This window comes from Nerophis lumbriciformis, linkage group LG08 (assembly GCF_033978685.3).
Source record: "Nerophis lumbriciformis linkage group LG08, RoL_Nlum_v2.1, whole genome shotgun sequence".
Lineage (NCBI taxonomy): Eukaryota > Metazoa > Chordata > Actinopteri > Syngnathiformes > Syngnathidae > Nerophis > Nerophis lumbriciformis.
Window position 1 is genome coordinate 3,649,072 of NC_084555.2, and position 21,719 is coordinate 3,670,790.

The 21,719-nt window shown below is 40.2% G+C and overlaps 1 protein-coding gene across 1 annotated transcript in view; it reads right to left on the reverse strand.

Moving 5' to 3' along the window:
* The window catches only part of LOC133611408 (serine/threonine-protein phosphatase PP1-beta catalytic subunit-like), a 43,353-nt gene extending 23,217 nt beyond the window's left edge, over positions 1-20,136 (reverse strand). The window contains exon 1 of the mRNA XM_061968149.2: positions 20,004-20,136. Within this exon, the coding sequence (XP_061824133.1) occupies positions 20,004-20,103 (100 nt within the window). The 5' untranslated portion in view covers positions 20,104-20,136. The remainder of the gene's footprint in view (positions 1-20,003) is intronic.
* Between the last annotated feature and the right edge of the window lie 1,583 nt (positions 20,137-21,719).

The window sequence follows — 21,719 nt, forward strand, 5'->3', positions numbered from 1 at the left end:
TCAGTGACAATCTACAATGTAAATAGTCATGAACATAAAGAAAACGCATTGAATGAGAAGGTGTGTCCAAACTTTTGGCCTGTACTGTATATCTGCTCGATTGCTAATAATAGAACAAAGTCTGAATGTTATTAATACAATTAGCTCCATCTTTTCACACTCCTCCTTTGACGCCCGTCCTTACACGCTACAATATTTCACAAAAAAACACGGAAGTGATATTTTGACGCAAAAATTTATGTTTAAAATCGCAGATTTTCGCATTTTCACTGACATTTTACATGCCTAATTATCACAATTCTGAGTCTAATTTGCAAGAATAACATTAAGTTGCAATTACAGTTTCAAGTCGAAAACGTTAGATGGCGGTAGCAGAGGTGTGGACTCGAGCCACATGACTTGGACTCGAGTCACACTCGAGTCATGAATTTGATGACTTTAGACTCGACTTGACAAAATGTAAAAAGACTTGCAACTCGACTTAGACTTTAACATCAATGACTTGTGACTTCACTTGGACTTGAGCCTTTTGAATTGACATGACTTGACATGACTTGCTACTTTCCCCAAAACCCAAAGATGAAAAAGTTATTCGGGAGCGCTCCGTATTTTTCATTGTGTACTTGTCTATCAGCGTTGCGTGTGTCAGCTGGTGTGCTCTCAGTACAACAGCCAATCAAATTAGATCTACTTTGTTTTCATCACACAGCATTCATCCAATCAAATTGCAGGACAACCAACGAAGAAGACATGTCCAAACCACACGCCAGTGAACAAAAAATGATGCCTAAAATAATTTCGTTTGGGTATAAAAATTACGAGGTGGTCAACACAAAACGGTTTGCAGTATGCAACACATGCGGTTCGAAAATTACTGATGGAGAGGCAACAACTTCCAACTTCGTCCGGCATTTGAAGTTGCACAAAGAACGGTAAGTTTTGAATGTAAGATAACGTTTATTGGCTAAGTAACGTGACTTTTATTTGCTGTGTAGTTAAATCAGTGAGGCTGTAAACTCACTGCTAACGTTATAACGTTATTGCAAACATGGGAATCTGTTGCAGTTCACTACCTTATTCATACTTTTTGTTCAGTGATTTTTTTTAAGCAGGGTTACGTTAGTCAATATATCACACGTAACGTTAGACGGCGGTCAGCAGCACCGCGTATTTTAGCCACCTAAAAAAAGACAAAAATAGTAAAATAAAGGTCAGTTAAAATGTATACTATATTATGAATATGTGTACCGTTTTAGCTAGCTTTCTGACATACTGTTGGTTGTTTACCTCAGTGGTCCCCAACCACCGGGCCGCGGCCCGGTACTGGTCCGTGGATCGATTGGTATCGGGCCGCACAAGAAATAAATTATTTTTTTTCCTCTTTTTTTAATTAAATCAACATAAAAAACACAAGATACACTTACAAGTAGTGCACCAACCCAAAACAACTCTCTCTCCCCTTTTGTTCTGGGCATTGAACATGAAGACTCTTCCTTCACTGTTCCGAGTGGCCATGAGAGTCTTGGCAGTGCCTGCCTCCAGTGCTCCAGTGGAGCGAGTTTTCAGCCATGGTGGCATCATACTACGCCCCCATCGTGCACAAATGACTGACAGACTCTTGGCTAATTTGGTCTTTTGCAAATGCAATGCAGCATAGGGCCCTGACATATAAAAAGTACAACTTTTTTGTTATGTTCACGTATATGTCATGTTTTTTCAATGTTATCACTTTTGTACAAATAAGTACATTTGCACTTTATTTTTCAATGTGTTTGTTCTGTAAAGGAATGAGTTAATGTTTAAAATGACTGGTTAATAGTGCTACCGGTATTATAAAGTGCAATGTCAGCACAATTTTCTTTCCTGCAATTTAAAATGCACTTGTTTTAATAAATAAATACAGCGTTTGAAAAGCATACACAATCTGTGTTAATATATTAGTCTGTGGTTAAAAGGACTTGAAAGGACTCGAAACTCAAAATGCAGGACTTAGGACTTGACTTGAGACTTTCCAGTCTTGACTTTGGACTTGACTCGGGGCTTGCCTGTCTTGACTCGGGACTTGACTCGGACTTGAGGGCAAAGACTTGAGACTTACTTGTGACTTGCAAAACAATGACTTGGTCCCACCTCTGGGCGGTAGTGTATAGTTTATGGTGTCGGGGAGTTTTGCGCCCTAAAAAGTGTTAACATAATTTCCCATGTGGATCAATAAAGTTTGTTTAAGTCTTAAGTTAGTTGTAGTTTTCATTAACACATTTGGAGGTTTGAAATCGCCATGTGAAATCGCTGATGCTAATCAGTACCATGTCAATAGCAAAGCAAATCTATATTAGCATCAAGCTAGCGCATTTTATGAAAAGTGGAGCTTTACTTATGTTGGAGCATTTTTTGAGTCAATTGTTTTGTTGCAAAAATTGCAAAATTACCTAGAGGTAGTTTAACAGAGTCCACTCTCTGTACTGCTGGAGTGATCGACAAGTGCCGAAGTGCCCAGCAACCGGGTGTGACGTAACACGCAAACCCGGTAGCAAAACATGGCATTGTATTATTTCACGTGAATCGGTGCCTGGTAGGACCGGTGAGATTCGGTCGGTGCCAAAAAAGCTCCGGATTCGGTACCCGTCCCTAGTCATTACTCATGTTTTTACCAAACAGAAGCAAGTCAGCGCAGGTGAAAACATGCTAAGTGTGGGAACATTTCACCCTAGTCTTGTTTAAGACATGAATACCTTGTTTTTTATGGCGGTACTTCTGTGATACGCAAGCAGTTAGAGCGGAGGTAAGATGTCGGACATCTGGAGGATGCAATCTTAACTCGGGAAGATTACCTTGCTAACTACCGTATTTTCCGCACTATAAGGCGCACCTAAAAACCACAAATTTTCTCAAAAGCTGACAGTGCGCCTTATAACCCGGTGCGCTTTATATATGGATAAATATTAAGATTCATTTTCATAAAGTTTAGGTCTCGCAACTACGGTAAACAGCCGCCATCTTTTTTCCCCGTAGAAGAAGCGCGCGGTGCATGCTGGGATATGTGACGTTTCATTTCCATTTGTGTGTTTATGTAAAGACCCCAAAATGGCTCCTATTAAGTGTGTTGTCTGTCTAATTATAAATAATGCAGACGAGGCGTGTTAACTGAGTTCTCAACGTTTACTCACAGCGTGCTCATAACCACATTCTAACTCCCAGCATACAACAACGCTTCTCAGGGCTACCGCGCATGCTCGTAACTATCGTTGCATGCTGGGTAGTGTAGTTGTTATATTTGCTAGCTCATAACAGCACATTGAGAGACACGCTTACGCGCTTAATTCAATACTCGCCGTCATTCCGGGTGGATTGACAAAAGACCTCCAGCCGCTAGATATTGGTGTCAACAGGGCATTCGAAGCTAGACTGCTAACTGCGTGGGAACAGTGGATGACGAAGAAGCGCGCGGTGCATGCTGGGATATGTGACGTTTCATTTCCATTTGTGTGTTTATGTAAAGACCCCAAAATGGCTCCTATTAAGTGTGTTGTCTGTCTAATTATAAATAATGCAGACGAGGCGTGTTAACTGAGTTCTCAACGTTTACTCACAGCGTGCTCATAACCACATTCTAACTCCCAGCATACAACAACGCTTCTCAGGGCTACCGCGCATGCTCGTAACTATCGTTGCATGCTGGGTAGTGTAGTTGTTATATTTGCTAGCTCATAACATTACGCGCTTAATTCAATACTCGCCGTCATTCCGGGTGGATTGACAAAAGACCTCCAGCCGCTAGATATTGGTGTCAACAGGGCATTCGAAGCTAGACTGCTAACTGCGTGGGAACAATGGATGACAGAAGGCGAACACACCTTCACTAAGACGAGGAGGCAGCGCCAGACGACGCCAACATCTGCCAGTGGATCGTAAATTTGCCCAACTTTTCACTTCGGACACCGAAGACGAAGGATTTACGAATGAAGAATAACTTCAGAAAGTGAGCGCTATGTTTATTTTGTGTGTTGTGACATTAACGTTCGAGCAACATTATGTTGCTATTGCTCTGCACTATTTTGAATTTTACTATGTTTGTGATTGCACATTTGCGTACATTTTGGGAGTGAACAGAGTTGTTAGAACGCTGGTTTTTAATATATTATTAAAGTTTGACTGACCTATCTGACTGTTTTTTTGACATTCCCTTTAGCGCAGCGTAGGCGCGGCTTATAGTCCGGGGCGGCTTATTGGTGGACAAAGTTATGAAATATGCCATTCATTGAAGGTGCGGCTAATAATCCGGTGCGCCTTATAGTGCGGAAAATACGGTAGTTAACACAAATTTGTGTGAAAAACAGATTTGACTCTCATTTTAGTCCGCCAGCTAAACTTTGTCTATACCAATTCAAGTACTTTTTTTAAATGGTTAGGACCTTCAGGTGTGAAGTGGCGTCAATTTGCAGTGCAAAGAAGAAAGGCACAATTATAACCGTCAATCATAGACACATACACTTTTTCCACATACGAACATATCACTAAAGAATAAATGTACTAGCACTCCTGCAAGCTCTGGCACTTTTAAAAGAGATTACCTTGGTCAGAACACAGCGCGGGGCAAAGGCTAAAATAAAGCAATGACACAGATTTGCCAGCGTCATAAACTAAGCAAATGCTCCAACGCACATGTGGAAGGACACAATGTTCTCTATGCTTGTTAACATTAAATCCTTCTGACTTGAGAAGTTTTTTTTAAAATGTGATTGTGGGTAATTGCATTCTTGCTGCACTTACATACTAGAAATAAATGAACGCAATAAATCGTGTTACATGTTGCACAGTTAATGGTCTTAATATTACTGCATTACAATGTTTTAACCTTCTCTATTATTTAATAAAAATGTAATATTAAGCCTGCTAATCATTCTGTAATTGAGGACTCGACCAGAACATGTTATAAAAGAATTCACACAATATTTCAGCCGGCCAGAAACCCCCCAACCACCACCCCAACCGGCCTCATATTCCTCAAATGATGTGCGAGCATTTCTTTAGATGCAAATATCACAGAATACATTACAAACATCTCTGACAAAGCAAGATCGTAATGTAAAACATTTTTATTTTCTTAATGTCTGGGTTTTCCTTAAAAATACCTGTGGCGATGGGGACATGGTTAGGGTTGATATTTCGATATATTTATATTTGCTATGATGCATACATTCCTTAAAAAGACAAAAAAATGTGAATATACATTTACAAAAAATTGGTTATTAGTAAGTAGGGATGTCCCGATCCAGGTTTTTGCACTTCCGATCCGATACCGATATTGTTTTTGCACTTCCGATCCGATACCGATACTGACCGATACCGATACTGACCGATAATGGCCTATCCGAGCATGTATTAAAGTTTAAAGTTATTTAGCCTACTTAGTTGTCAGAATCATGTTGAAAAGGGTTTTAGTACTCTTGATAACAACTAGCCAGCTGAATTAGGTGAGTTTGAATAACACAATGGTTGGTAACAAGAAACTGACCTGTTTATTCAAGGATAAACACAAAATAGACAAAATTATACATGACAAACAGAAATGGCATCATTGAAACAAGGGCTGGGCGATATGGCCTTTTTTAATATTGCGATATTTTAAGGCCATATTGCGATACACGATATATATCTCGATATTTTGCCTTAGCCTTGAATGAACACTTGATGCATATAATCACAGCAGTATGATGATTCTATGTGTTTTGATTGATTGATTGAGACTTTTATTAGTAGGTTGCACAGTGAAGTACATATTCCGTACAATTGACCACTAAATGGTAACACCCCAATAAGTTTTTCAACTTGTTTAAGTCGGGGTCCATTGATTCATGATACATATATATACTATCAGATATACACTATCATCATAATACAGTCATCACACAAGATAATCACATTGAATTATTTACATTATTTATAATCCAGGGTGTGGAGGGGGGTGCCGGATGTAAATGTCAAAAAGACAGCCAAAAGAGTTTGATATGAGAATAAATCTAAAGTTAAAATATAGGGTAGAAATGCACCCATTTGCAGGAAATGTAGTCTTGATTTTCAACATTTTCTTTCAAGGCTTGCATGTCTACATTAAAACATTCTTCTTCATACTGCATTAATATATGCTACTTTTAAACTTTCATGCAGAGAAGGAAATCACAACTAAAAAAATCACTAATTTTTTCATACGGTGTTGATCTGGAAATTTTTGCCTCGGCATTTTGATGGTGTGGACGTGTGGCACCGAACGGAGATAAGCGTCTCGACAGACGTTATAATATTTGAACAATGATGACGAAAACTGTTTTCTCTGTCGTGTCCGTGTGTCGAAAATTGTTATGCGCTTATTTTTTTATTTGATTTTGTGCGCGGCACATAATTGCTATGCGCAGAGGACGTTTAAACAGCGCGCAATTGCACAGGCGAGCACCTTGGAGAGAACGTTGGTCACACGGCTGCGTTAGCATCACAGCTAACGTTAGCCATGCTGCTACCTCTCTGCTCGGGGAGGACGTATACGTATGTGACGTATGACGTGACAGTATGTGACGTGTGTAAGAAGGTGCGCTTGCTGTCTGTGAGAAGCACAGACACAGAAAAGAGTGAGAAGAGCCTGTCGTGTAATGCCAGCAGTTAAAAGCAACTGCGTTCGAATCCACAGACCTGTGGATGTGTTGAAGGTGTGCTGGAAAATGCGGAACGGAAATTAGGGAGCAGCAGAAAAGTGGAATGTACTATTTAAATAGGTGCGTTGGAAAACACGGAGCGGAAGTTTTTTTTTTAACTGGATCTGGATCGGCATTTTCCCATGCCTTGCCGATACGCATTTTTTTGCAAATATCGGCGGCCGATCCGATCCAAATATCGGATCGGGACATCCCTATTAGTAAGTATAGTATTAACATATATATTAAACTTAGAACAAGGGGATGGGTCAAATGCAGAGGACAAATTTCACCACACCTAGTGTGTGTGTGACAATCATTGGTACTTTAACTTTTAACCTACCGATCCCAGGGCGGACACTAGTGTAGTGGATGGGTGGCTGAGAAGTAGTTTTAAACTTAACAGCCAGCAGCTTTCACCGCAGTTAGCGAGTAGAAGCTCCATCTACCCAACGCTGTAAACCCAACATTCATAAACAAAATGAACAAAAATTGCTTTGCTATAGTAACGGCTAACCCATTACTTTAAAAAAAAATAAACACCATATTACATTACTACTTACAACAAAAATAATCGGAGCGCTCAACACTGCATATCTTCCGATAAAAGACTGAGGCAATCTTAAGTACTTTGAACGATTTTTTTTATATAAATACTGATACATATCGGATCAAGTATTCGGAACAAGTATTCAAACTAAAAATACCACATTATCACTTTTGGTTCATATCGCCCAGCCGTAGTCAGCAGCCAAGATGAGTTTTTGTAACCTGTTCTGGAAAGGTTTTATTATAATGTATATAACAATTAATATAATACAAGAATCGGGTTGAATCAAGAATCGATTCTGAATTAAATCATCACACCAGGAATCGGAATCAAATCGTGAGGTGCCCAAAGATTCCCACCTCTACTGGACAACATGGTAGGGTGTAGGGATGTCCCGATCCGATATTTGGATCAGATCGGCCGCCAATATTTGCAAAAAAATGCGTATCGGCAAGACATGGGAAAATGCCGATCCAGATCTAGTTAAAAAAAAAACTCCGCTCCGTGTTTTCCAACGCACCTATTTAAATAGTACATTCCACTTTTCTGCTGCGCCCTAATTTCCGTTCCGCATTTTCCAGCACACCTTCAACACATCCACAGGTCTGTGGATTCTCACGCAGTTGCTTTTAGCTGCTGGCATTACACGACAGGCTCTTCTCACTCTTTTCTGTGTCTGTGCTTCTCACAGACAGCAAGCGCACCTTCTTACACACGTCACATACTGTCACGTCATACGTCACATACTGTCACGTCATACGTCACATACGTATACGTCCTCCCCGAGCAGAGAGGTAGCAGCATGGCTAACGTTAGCTGTGATGCTAGCGCAGCCGTGTGACCAACGTTCTCTCCAAGGTGCGCGCTTGTGCAATTGCGCACTGTTTAAACGTCCTCTGCGCATAGCAATTATATGACACGCACAAAATCAAATAAAAAAATAAGCGCATAACAATTTTCGACACACGGACACGACAGAGAAAACAGTTTTCGTCATCATTGTTCAAATATTGTAACGTCTGTCGAGACGCTTATCTCCGTTCGGTGCCACACGCCCACACCATCAAAATGCCAGGGCAAAAATTTCCAGATCAACACCGTATGAAAAAATTTGTGATTTTTTTAGTTGTGATTTCCTTCTCTGCATGAAAGTTTAAAAGTAGCATATAATAATGCAGTATGAAGAAGAATGTTTTAATGTAGACATGCAAGCCTTGAAAGAAAATGTTGAAAATCAAGACTACATTTCCTGCAAATGGATGCATTCCTACCTTATATTTTAACTTTAGATTTATTCTCTTATCAAACTCTTTCGGCTGTCTTTTTGACACTTACATCCGGCGCCCCCCTCCACACCCTGGATTATAAATAATGTAAATAATTCAATGTGATTATCTTGTGTGATGACTGCATTATGATGATAGTATATATCTGATAGTATATATCTGTATCATGAATCAATTTAAGTGGACCCCGACTTAAACAAGTTGAAAAACTTATTCGGGTGTTACCATTTAGTGGTCAATTGTACGGAATATGTACTTCACTGTGCAACCTACTAATAAAAGTCTCAATCAATCAATCAAAACACACAGAATCATCATACTGATGTGATTATATGCATCAAGTGTTCATTCAAGGCTGAGGCAAAATATCGAGATATATATCGTGTATCGCAATATGGCCTTAAAATATCGCAATATTAAAAAAAGCCCATATCGCCCAGCCCTTGTTTCAATGATGCCATTTCTGTTTGTCATGTATAATTTTGTCTATTTTGTGTTTATCCTTGAATAAACAGGTCAGTTTCTTGTTACCAACCATTGTGTATTATTCAAACTCCCCTAATTCAGCTGGCTAGTTGTTATCAAGAGTACTAAAACCCTTTTCAACATGATTCTGACAACTAAGTAGGCTAAATAACTTTAAACTTTAATACATGCTCGGATAGGCCATTATCGGTATCGGTCAGTATCGGTATCGGATCGGAAGTGCAAAAACAATATCGGTATCGGATCGGAAGTGCAAAAACCTGGATCGGGACATCCCTAGTAGGGTGTTCCCTTCTGAATGTTTATTAACTCAACGCATCATTAAACTCACTCCCCAAACATAAAATCACTGTAATTCTCCATAAAGATAACATATTTTTTAATAAATATGAACTGTGGCGATACGGGGGAGGACCCGGCATTTATTCACCAGCCAAAAGTCCCAGCTTTAATAGCTCTATTTACCAGTTCCCTCAAATAAAACCTTACACTAATTTAGCGGCTATACACAAAAATGGATGTGCATGGTACTGTGGTTATTTGGGTAGATTCATTTATTCAACTGAAGATGCTGCCTCCTTTACCAAACAACACTCCATTCACACAAACAGGCAAAAACAACATGACACATTGGCTGTTCTTCATCATTAAAGTATTAACAATGCTGCCGTCTATGTGCATTCATCACAGCACTGACACTTCCACAGTGAAAATAACTGCATCGAATAAAACACATTTTATTTCCTGCTGCTTCAAAGTGTGCCAAGGACACTTTATGTTGCCAAAGTGGCTTGCTTGGTCCACCACTCAGAAACGACCTCTTAGGGGAACATTATTAGGAAGATAAACTAGTGATGCAAATCATATTCTTTTTTTGTTGTTGTTGCTTTAACACCCTGCTTGCTTGCAATCTGGTCGTCCCACTATAACATTTTTTATTGAACAACTGGCTGCCCAAGTTAGCAAACATGCCCATGTTGCTCACCTAAAAGTTAAATATTAAAATGGTTCACATATCGACCCAGTTTTACATCCCCTGGGAGGTTTCGTATTTGCTCGGGTTTGTTTGTCAGTTAGTTAGCAACATAACTCAAAAAGTCATGACAGTATTGTGATGAATCTTTAAGGAAATGTCAGTCACAGTAAGGAACAAGTGATTCGATTTTGGGGGTGATCTGGAGCACCATCTTAATATTTTTTGTCCTGTCCAGCCACTCAGGCAAATCAAATTGTTGATATAGATGTTCACACTTCATCCAGCTGTATAATCACTCGCCATATAGCAATAGATGATATCTGCCTATTACCTGACACCTTCTGTGTTAGCTACTTCTCTTTCTTTGTTTATAATGTTTATAATGTCTATTTTATGCTGGATCTACTCTCTATTGTATGCTGCTCCTGTCACATATACTGTATATACTGTAATATTGTACATGGTCATTGGTTTATATTGTATATATGTTATAGACATAATATAATATATCTGTATATACTGTACACATATGTATATATTCGTATATATGTTAGATTTTTTTATCGCTATATTAGTCTATTTATACCTGCATTGTCCTTTCCAACCTTACACTTTCCATCATTGTAACTGAGCTACTGTGTTGAATAATTTCCCTTGTGGATCATTAAAGTTTGTCTAAGTCTAAGTCTAATATCTGCTGTCCAGATTTACTTTACAAAAGAGAAGTGTGGGATACTTCTCGTTGCCTTTTTTTGTGTTTGACTTTATTAAATAGATTTATTTAATGTTTGGGCCAGCCGGACCGGAGCAGGAAAGGATAGAAAGAAGAAGAAAAAGAAGACAGAGGTGGAAATCGGCCAAGAGGGAGATAAGACATAGACACAAACAACAACAGCACAACATCAGCAAATAATATATGTACAAATATGATATGAAAATGATAGCAGAGAAGCAGTTAGTGAAGTAAATATTAAGAACACAAAAACGAAAATGAACAAGTGAAAACTTCTTCTCACTCCTTTTCAAATACGTATTTTTCGGAGTATAAGTCGCACCGGAGTATAAGTCGCACCTGCCGAAAATGCATAATAAAGAAGGAAAAAAACATATATAAGTCTCACTGAAGCCCGGCCAAACTATGAAAAAACTGCGACTTATAGTCCGAAAAATACGGTATGTAAAAAATTTAAAAAATAAAAATAAAAAGAAAGTCCATTGCTCATTTTATTTATTTATTTTCTGTTTTTTACTGTCCATTGTTTTCATTTTGTTATAATAGCTGTTAAGGCTATAGCACTGTATTGGGTCAGGCTTGCTATTGTTTTTTTGCATATTTTAAATAAAAATTAAAAATTTAAAAAAATATATCATCATATCATGAAAATAATAAATAAATGATAAATGGGTTGTACTTGTATAGCGCTTTTCTACCTTCAAGGTACTCAAAGCGCTTTGACACTACTTCCACATTTACCCATTCACACACTGATGGAGGGAGCTGCCATGCAAGGCGCTACCAGCACCCATCAGGAGCAAGGGTGAAGTGTCTTGCTCAGGACACAACGGACATGACGAGGTTGGTACTAGGTGGGGATTGAACCAGGGACCCTCGGGTCGCGCACGGCCACTCTTCCACTGCGCCACGCGTCATGAACATTATAGCACTACAGATGAATCTATAAAAATACCAATAGAAATAGCACTATTGATAATGAATAATAATGATTACCTCTATTGTCAACAATACAACTGTTGCAAATGCAACAATACATATATGTAATGAAAACTTGAATTACAAAAGAAAGTAGGTGAGTGGAGGAGAGGAAAGAGAAGCAAACTATATTAACCTTGTACATTGTTACAGTAAAAATAGGTTAAGCTTAATAAGTGTGCCGTGTTTTACCCAGTTTCCCCACGGGGGGATGTAAATATATGTTTGATGAAACGTGATTATATGTATGAGTGTATATGTGCTTGTGTATGTACAGTATGTGAATAAGTATGTTTGTACAGTGAATGTGTACAAGTCCCTATGTGCGCGCGTATCCATCCATTTTCTACCGCTTGTCCCTAAACGATATTAATATATATTGCGGTAGACATGTAATCAATATGAACAAAAAATGTGTTCGACAAAACGTCCAGGATTTTCTTCTATGTCGGAACAAACCGGAAGTTGCAAAGCAAGGTTGGTTGTATGAACAAAGACACTAGCTCTCTGGTAACCAAACAATGCAGGAAGTGATGACTGATCAGTGGGAGTGACACGCTAACAGCCAATTAGGTAAGTATCAACTATCAAATTTGGTTGCGCCATGTTGTTGTCTCACGGTTGATTCTTTGTATGGCGTGAAAAAAGAAACTACAAATGAGTGCTTCAGAGAGTGAATTAATTGTCAATAAAACAGCAAAAGTCACATCAGCTTTTTGGATTTTAAAAAACAGACCCTAGTAAGTCTAATGTGTTGTGTAAATTATGCAAGGCGCCCGCCCCACCAAGACCGAAGTGTTTAATGTGCGAGGAGTGATCAAAAGGAGTCTCTTGGAGAAGTGGCTGACAAGTTAGCAAGTGTCGCTCGCATCGCTGACAGTGATGTCATCACCGTCATTGTTTCTGTAGCAGAGATGCTGACTGTGCGTTATGATAAACGCGCATGCGTCGCCAGGCTCTGCTTTTTATCAATAGACTTATCAGATTTAATTTTTTATTATCTATAGCAGGGGTGTCAAAAGTGTAGCCCAGAGGCCATTTGCGGCCCGCAGCTAATGTTTTAAAGGCCCACGGCACATTCTAAAAATACTAATAAAATAAACAAAATCATAAAAGTGGAATAAAAAAGCTTACAGGTGAAATGTAATCTAGAAAAAGTTGCAATGTTGACTAAAACAAAGCTGTTTTTTTCTTTAAAACTGTCATTGCTCAAAACATAATATTGAATCAAAATCAATGTTTTTATGAATTATTGACTTATGCAAGGCTCAGATTACTTCACATCAAATATTCCACTTTGACAAAAAAATGTTGTGCGTTTGCCATAAAAAAAACAGTTTTCTTTGACAAAAAGGGCAGAAAACAAACAAACATAAAAAAATAAAAAATAAAAACTTAGAATTGACAGATAAATCTGAAGTTGATGTAGACTCTACAGATTTAAGCGTTACATAAATAATGCAATTATGCCCTGGCACACGATTATCATTATTTCATGAACGAAACAACTTTTTACAAATTTATCCTGAAATAAATACACCTACAACTTATTAAATACAAATACAGAAAAAACTACCGGCAGCGGTAAAGTTTAGACCCATGAAGGAAAGAAGAAAGTGAATGAATGTTTATAACTGAATAAATGTATATATGCATAAAAATGTTTTCTTTTGTATTATTTTTTTAATGAACTAAGTAACGTTTATGACAACCTTTTTTTCCAAAACACAATATAGAATGTGAGATACAACAGGATAATGCATACATTTATCATTTGTTTTCAAAACGGTTACAAAAAAGTGGGACCCCAAAAATTTACTGTGGGACCCCATTTTGATGACTTGATGGGGTCCCTGGGACCCCGTTTTGAAAATTCCTAGCGCCAACACTGCCTAGAACAGTGTTTTTCAACCACTGTGCCGCGGCGTGTCGTGAAATACAGTCTGGTGTGTCGTGGGAGATTATGTGATTTCACTTAACTGGGTTAGAAATATTTTTGCAAACCAGTAGTTATAATCCGCAAATAATGTGTTGTTGTTGAGTGTCTGTACTGTCTAGAGTAACCGTGTAATACTCTTCCATATCAGTATCAAATCAAATCAACTTTATTTATAAAGCACATTTAAAATTTACCACAGGGGTAGCCAAAGTGCTGTACAATGAACAGGTTAAAAGATAAAACGAGTACCGAGCAAACACAACACAACACAAACAGAACACGATAAAAAAAGTAGGTAGCAGCAGGTAACTAATTGCTTTGTAGATGTCGGTAACGACGACATGGTTTGTCGTGATCACAATATGCAGACGACAGCGGGAGGCAGCGTGCAGGTAAAAAGGTATCTAATGCTTAAACCAAAAATAAACAAAAAGGCGAGTGCCGCTAAGAAAAGGCTTAGGGATGGCTATGCAAAATTAAACTAAAACTTAAACTGGCTGCAAAGTAAACGAAAACAGAATGCTGGACGACAGCAAAGACTTACGGCGTGTGGAGCAGAGATGTACATCCGAACATGACATCACAATCAACAATGTCCCCACAAAGAAGGATAGCATCCGCACAACTTAATCAACGTCTTAAATGCTAAAACAAAGCAGGTGCGGGGAATGAAACTGCTACAGGAAAATACCAACAAAACAGGAAAAGCCACTAAAATAGGAGTGCAAGACAAGAACTAAAAAACTAGGTACAGAAAAACACCAAAAAACTTAAATTAAGTTACGGCTTGGTGTGACAGGTCGTGACAGTACACCTACTTTGAGACAAGAGTTATAGTGATGCATGCTTGGTTATAGTTTGAATTCATATCCAATAATTGCGAAAACAATTTTTTATTGTCATAATCGGATTCATTTTTTAATGGTTTCTGCTGGTGGTGTGCCCCCGGATTTTTTCAATGAAAAAAAATGTGCCTTGGCTCAAAAAAGGTTGAAAAACACTGCCCGAGAACAGTGTTTTTCAACCACTGTGCCGCGGCACACAGTGTGCCGTGAGATACAGTCTGGTGTGCCGTGGGAGATTATGTAATTTCACCTATTTGGGTTAAAAATATTTTTTGCAAACCAGTAATTATAGTCTGCAAATGATGTGTTGTTGTTGAGTGTCGGTGCTGTCTAGAGCTTGGCAGAGTAACCGTGTAATACTCTTCCATATCAGTAGGTGGCAGCCGGTAGCTACTATATTTTCCGTACCATAAGGCGCACTTAAAAACCTCCAATTTTCTCAAAAGCTGACAGTGCGCCTTATAATCCGGTGCGCCTTATATGTGGACCAATATTGAGCCACAACAGGTCTCGCAACTACGGGATGCATAACGTAACCCCAGCCTCTACTGTAGCATCTATTCTATGCGCCTTATAATGCGGTGCGCCTTATATATGAACAACGTTTTAAAATAGGCCATTCATTGAAGGTGCGCTTTATAATCTGGTGCGCCTTATAGTGCGGAAAATACGGTAATTGCTTTGTAGATGTTGAAAACAGCGGAAGGCAGTGTGAAGGTAAAAAGGTATCTAATGCTTAAAACAAAAATAAACATGACACTCAACAATGTCCCCACAAAGAAATATAAAAACAACTGAAATATTTTTGATTGCTAAAACAAAACAGATGTGGGAAATATCGCTCAAAGGAAGACATGAAATTGCTACAGGAAAATACCAAAAAAAGAGAAAAAGCCACCAAAATAGGAGCGCAAGACAAAAACTAAAACACTACACACGGGAAAACTGCAATAAACTCCAAATAAGTCACGGCGTGATTTAATGCTTAGGGAAGGCTATGCAGCACGAAACTAAAACTGAACTGGCTACAAAGTAAACAAAAACAGAATGCTGGACGACAGCAAAGACTTACTGTGGAGCAAAGACGGCGTCCACAAAGTACATCCGAACATGACATGACACTCAACAATGTCCCCACAAAGAAGGATAAAAACAACTGAAATATGTTTGATTGCTAAAACAAAGTAGGTGCGGGAAATATCACTCAAATGAAGACAAGACATGAAACTGCTACAGGAAAATACCAAAAAAAAGAGAAAAAGCCAACAAAATAGGAGAGCAAAACAAGAAATAAAACACTACATACGGGAAAACTGCAATAAACTCCAAATAAGTCACGTGTGATGTGACAGGTGGTGACAGTACACCTACTTTGAGACAAGAGCTATAGTGATGGTTATGGTTTAAAAGTCATATCCAGTGTTGGGACTAACGCGTTACAAAGTAATGCGTTACTGTAACGCTGTTAGTTTCGGCGGTAACTAGTAATCTAACGCGTTATTTTTTATATTCAGTAACTCAGTTACCGTTACTACATGATGCGTTACAGCGTTATTTTACGTTATTTTTTATGTAGTATCGGCTACAAACAGAAGATCTGAGTGTTTTATTGCAGCGCTGTGGTGTCATCCTTCTGTGTCACAAGGAAAAGAAGAGGCGTGCTTAGTGTGGGTGGGGGCGGGGGGCTCCCAGACCGTAGTTGAGGGGCACAGGGGAGACGTTCCTCCAGGGTCTATGTACTTTGGGGCTAACAACCTTCACTTTACCCGGAAGTGGGTCTTCACAGCTGAGAGTGAATGACGAGGCCGGCGGTTTGTTGCAACTTTGTGATTTTATTGGACGCAGCCATCCACCAAGCGAGAGCACCTGCACGCACTCACTGTCGCCGCTCCCTCACCTCTTTCACCCACTCACTCACTCACTGACGTCACTCACCTCACATGCTGTCATATCTTAAAGGGCCAGCCACACACACACACATACGCTACTCTCATAACACTCCAGCGAGTGATTAAAACTGCTCAGTACATATCAGGAGCAGCCTTCCCCTCACTACAGGACATGTACTCTACCAGGGCCACCAGGAGAGCACACAACATCATAAAGGACAGTACACACCCCAGCAGAGTCTCTTCAGCCTCCTACCATCAGGCAAACGATACAGGAGCCTGAAATCCAGGACTACGAGACTGACAAACAGTTTCTACCCACAGGCCATCAGGCTTGTGAATGCTAACTTGTGAATGCAAGGCCCCCCCGTTTTACCTTTGTCTTTTTGAACAAAAGACAGCTACCATGACCACCCCCGAACAGTGAACCCTCACTGTAGACACTTTTCACCTTTGATCACTAAAGACACTTTAACTGCTGCTGTGACCAAATGTCACCTCCATATTTATACTGTTGACTGAATGTGCAATAATGTTATGTTACTTACTGTGCCTTGTATATACATTTTTATTTTTTATTTTTAGCTAAGTACCATGTGACTTGTTGAAGGGTGGACTAGCAAAGTAAGATTTTCAATGTACGGCTAACTGTCTGTTTAACTGTGCATATGACAATAAACAATCTTGAATCTTGAACTAACAAGACATCATGGTGAAGCCAGAAGTCCAGTTTCTTAACATGGAGACATTCTCAATACTTTTCTTTTGTCGAGCACAAAGAAAATAACATTTTAGTTAAATGTAAGTTGTGTCTTGGATCAAAGATCCTATCTACTTAAAGTTAAAGTGCCATTATGTTGCAGCTATTTAAAATAGTTTTGTCAATTTGTTCTGGCCTGAAATAAATTAAGCCCTTTGAAACATATCTTTGTCTTTGTGTGTTGTATGTAGACCAAATTGCTTTCTGAGTTCAGTGATGCAAATGCATGTCAAGTTGATCAACAGATTGTATTATTCTCCAGTGCAATAAAAGTACTGAAATGAAAGATAAAAGGGCATGAATGGGAGCCTTAAAAAAAGGGGGGGATAAAAGAAGTGACTAAATAGTTACTTTTCACAGTAACACATTACTTTTTGGTGTAAGTAACTGAGTTACTTCTGTGTAGAAGCATTTAAGTCCCATCTTATAACTCATTTGTATACTCTAGCCTTTAAATAGCCCCCCTGTTAGACCAGTTGATCTGCCGTTTCTTTTCTTTTCTCCCCTGCTCCCCTTTTCCTTGAGGAGGGGGGGCACAGGTCCGGTGGCCATGGATGAAGTGCTGGCTGTCCAGAGTCGTGACCCGGGGTGGACCGCTCGCCTGTGCATCGGCTGGGAACATCTCTGCGCTGCTGACCCGTCTCCGCTCGGGATGGTGTCCTGCTGGCCCCACTATGGACTGGACTCTTACTATTATGTTGGATCCACTATGGACTGGACTCTCACAATATTATGTCAGACCCACTCGACATCCATTGCTTTCGGTCTCCCCTAGAGGGGGGGGGGGGGTTACCCACATATGCGGTCCTCTCCAAGGTTTCTCATAGTCATTCACATCGACGTCCCACTGGGGTGAGTTTTTCCTTGCCCGTATGTGGGCTTTGTACCGAGGATGTCGTTGTGGCTTGTGCAGCCCTTTGAGACACTTGTGATTTAGGGCTATATAAATAAAGATTGATTGATTGATTGATTGATTGATTGACTTCTAATAACTGTAACTAGTTACTGGTTTTCAGTCACTAACCCAACACTGGTCATATCCAACAATACATGGTGTTTACGTGACGTCACACATCCGGGTTATCCCGGGTCATCCGCCATCTTGGGAGGCAAACAAAACACACCTGGCCTAGTTGACACGCTTCACGACACATTCTTTTCAAGGAATTCGCCGCGTTTATCGATAGTTAGTCGCCTTCTGCGCGCACATTAAGCATGGATGTATCGTTAGCACCCACTGCGTCCGGGCTTTGGCGGCGAGGCGCACAACTACGGGCGGAAATTTGCCATCCTTGTTAGCGTGGGTTAGCTTGTAGCCGAAGCTAGCCCTTAGCATATGCTAGTCGTCGTAGCATCTTTGCAAAAAAAGGAAACACGGCACATGAAAACATGAACAAACATGGCATCCAAGTGTTTCATATATAAACAACTTTACCTGGGCGGGTTCGGGCGATCACCCATCATCCCAGGCGAAAATACACAGGCAGTGCTAATGCTGCTAGCGAGAGCCGACAGACTGACCGGGCGATGGGCTGGACACGCACCGTCCCACAGTCCCGCTCCAATGGAGGTACTTTACCTTGATCCTCTGCTGGTCGCAACGGAGACGGCGGTTAGGAGTTATCCTATGTTTGGGGAGCTAAGTGCGGGGGGGGGAGGGGGGGGGGGGGGCTACCTCCAGCTCGGTGCGAGCAGCGGCGGAAACAGCGGCGCAATGTCGGCCTCCGGCAGCCAAGTCAGCTCCCGCGTCCCTCAAAGTCCCATCAACAACAACACGCTGCTGTGTAGAAGCGATGGCGTGTGGCGATATGACATTCCACCATTAGGTCCTGGATGCTGCTTCCTCTCAGGTGTAATTGACGAGGTAGTTCAAAATGTCTATGTACGTTATGGCCGGGAGGCATTTGTGGTCATACGTGAAACTTTGTTTCGGCACTTCGTACGGGTCAACGCCTATGCATTGTGTCTTCTGGTTGTATCTTTCCAACGTCTGGTTGTCCAAGCCTTCTTTATACTTCTTTTTTGCTGGTTTCTCGGCCATTATGCATACGTTTGTGAACGGGTTCGTATATATGAATTTGCTGATGTTGTACCGGTGCGCTTGCCTTTCAAAATGGCGGATCGCGCGGAGCATCATGGGAAATCAGTCGGGCGTGAAAACTATGTATTGCGACAGCGACTTTTTATTGTCAACTGAGTTTCGTTTTGTAATGTTTTCTACCGGTGGTGTGCCTCCGGATTTTTTCAACCCCAAAAAAAATGTGCTTTGGCTCAAAAAAAGGTTGAAAAACACTGGCCTAGAACATACGTTACCAATTGCTATGATGCGAAAAGTGGTCGGGTTAAAATAAGCTTTGCTTCCTCCTACTTATTTTTTCCTAAATATAATGAGAAATGACAACGTGAAAACGTGTCATGTTGCAAGTGTACACATGTTCCGAGGTATACAAACAAAACAAGTAACGTTGGTAACGTTCCAGAGTCATTTGGACGCATCTAAACACACACGTAACTGCCACTCCTTCTCGGTGTAACGCTAGTTCCATGCCCAGAATAACAATGTGGAATATACCGCGCTAATACAAGCCAAACACGAAATAACAAAGTAGGAATTAGACGTGATCGAAGCGGTTTTCCGAAGCGTTTTTTTAAGGGCGAAACGTAGGCGTTCACCCCGCCGACTGTTTATAAACAACGAGCGGCTCCGAGCTAGCTGGCAAGGAAACGCCGCTAGGCTAACGTTAGCGAGAGCCCACTAGTTTTTTTGCGACGTAATCGCGGCGAGCGGACGGGAGAACCGGAGAAAAAACGAGTCCGAGTGAAGGCCAACACAACCGCTGTGACGTTCGAGAGCTTTCCCTTAAATCCTCCTCACCTTCCAAGAGCCGAGAGATGAGGCTGTCCACGTTCAATTCACCCTCCGCCATCTTCGCTTTGATGGAGTCCAAGTGTTGGCCGCTTGCATTTCTCCTCATGCACGCTGGGAGTCGCTGTTGTAAACCTGGGACCAACAACTGGATTTATTTTAGCATTAAAATATTCTTCACATATCTTGTCATTTCCAATTCAGTAATCCTAAAGTGTCATTTGAATACTATTTTTTTTAAATTAATATGTAAGGTCTATTCAGGTGTACTGGAGAGGAGGCTACGCCGGATAGTCGAACCTCGGATTCAGGAGGAACAGTGTGGTTTTCGTCCTGGTCGTGGAACTGTGGACCAGCTCTATACCAGAGGTGGGACCAAGTCATTGTTTTGCAAGTCACAAGTAAGTCTCAAGTCTTTGCCTTCAAGTCCGAGTCAAGTCCCGAGTCAAGACAGGCAAGCCCCGAGTCAAGTCCAAAGTCAAGACTGGAAAGTCTCAAGTCAAGTCCTAAGTCCTGCATTTTGAGTTTCGAGTCCTTTCGAGTCCTTTTAACCACAGACTAATATATTAACACAGATTGCGTATGCTTTTCAAACGCTGTATTTATTTATTAAAACAAGTGCATTTTAAATTGCAGGAAAGAAAATTGTGCTGACATTGCACTTTATAATAGCACTATTAACCAGTCATTTTAAACATTAACTCATTCCTTTACAGAACAAACACATTAAAAAATAAAGTGCAAATGTACTTATTTGTACAAAAGTGTTAACATTGAAAAAACATGACATATACGTGAACATAACAAAAAAGTTGTACTTTTTATATGTCAGGGCCCTATGCTGCATTGCATTTGCAAAAGACCAAATTAGCCAAGAGTCTGTCAGTCATTTGTGCACGATGGGGGCGTAGTATTTATTTTACCTTTATTTTACTATTTTTGTCTTTTTTTAGGTGGCTAAAATACGCGGTGCTGCTGACCGCCGTCTAACGTTACGTGTGATATATTGACTAACGTAACCCTGCTTAAAAAAAAATCACTGAACAAAAAGTATGAATAAGGTAGTGAACTGCAACAGATTCCCATGTTTGCAATAACGTTATAACGTTAGCAGTGAGTTTACAGCCTCACTGATTTAACTACACAGCAAATAAAAGTCACGTTACTTAGCCAATAAACGTTATCTTACATTCAAAACTTACCGTTCTTTGTGCAACTTCAAATGCCGAACGAAGTTGGAAGTTGTTGCCTCTCCATCAGTCATTTTCGAACCGCATGTGTTGCATACTGCAAACCGTTTTGTGTTGACCACCTCGTAATTTTTATACCCAAACAAAATTATTTTAGGTATCATTTTTTGTTCACTGGCGTGTGGTTTGGACATGTCTTCTTCGTTGGTTGTCCTGCAATTTGATTGGATGAATGCTGTGTGATGAAAACAAAGTAGATCTAATTTGATTGGCTGTTGTACTGAGACCACACCAGCTGACACACGCAACGCTGATAGACAAGTACACAATGAAAAATACGGAGCGCTCCCGAATAACTTTTTCATCTTTGGGTTTTGGGGAAAGTAGCAAGTCATGTCAAGTCATGTCAATTCAAAAGGCTCAAGTCCAAGTGAAGTCACAAGTCATTGATGTTAAAGTCTAAGTCGAGTTGCAAGTCTTTTTACATTTTGTCAAGTCGAGTCTAAAGTCATCAAATTCATGACTCGAGTCTGAC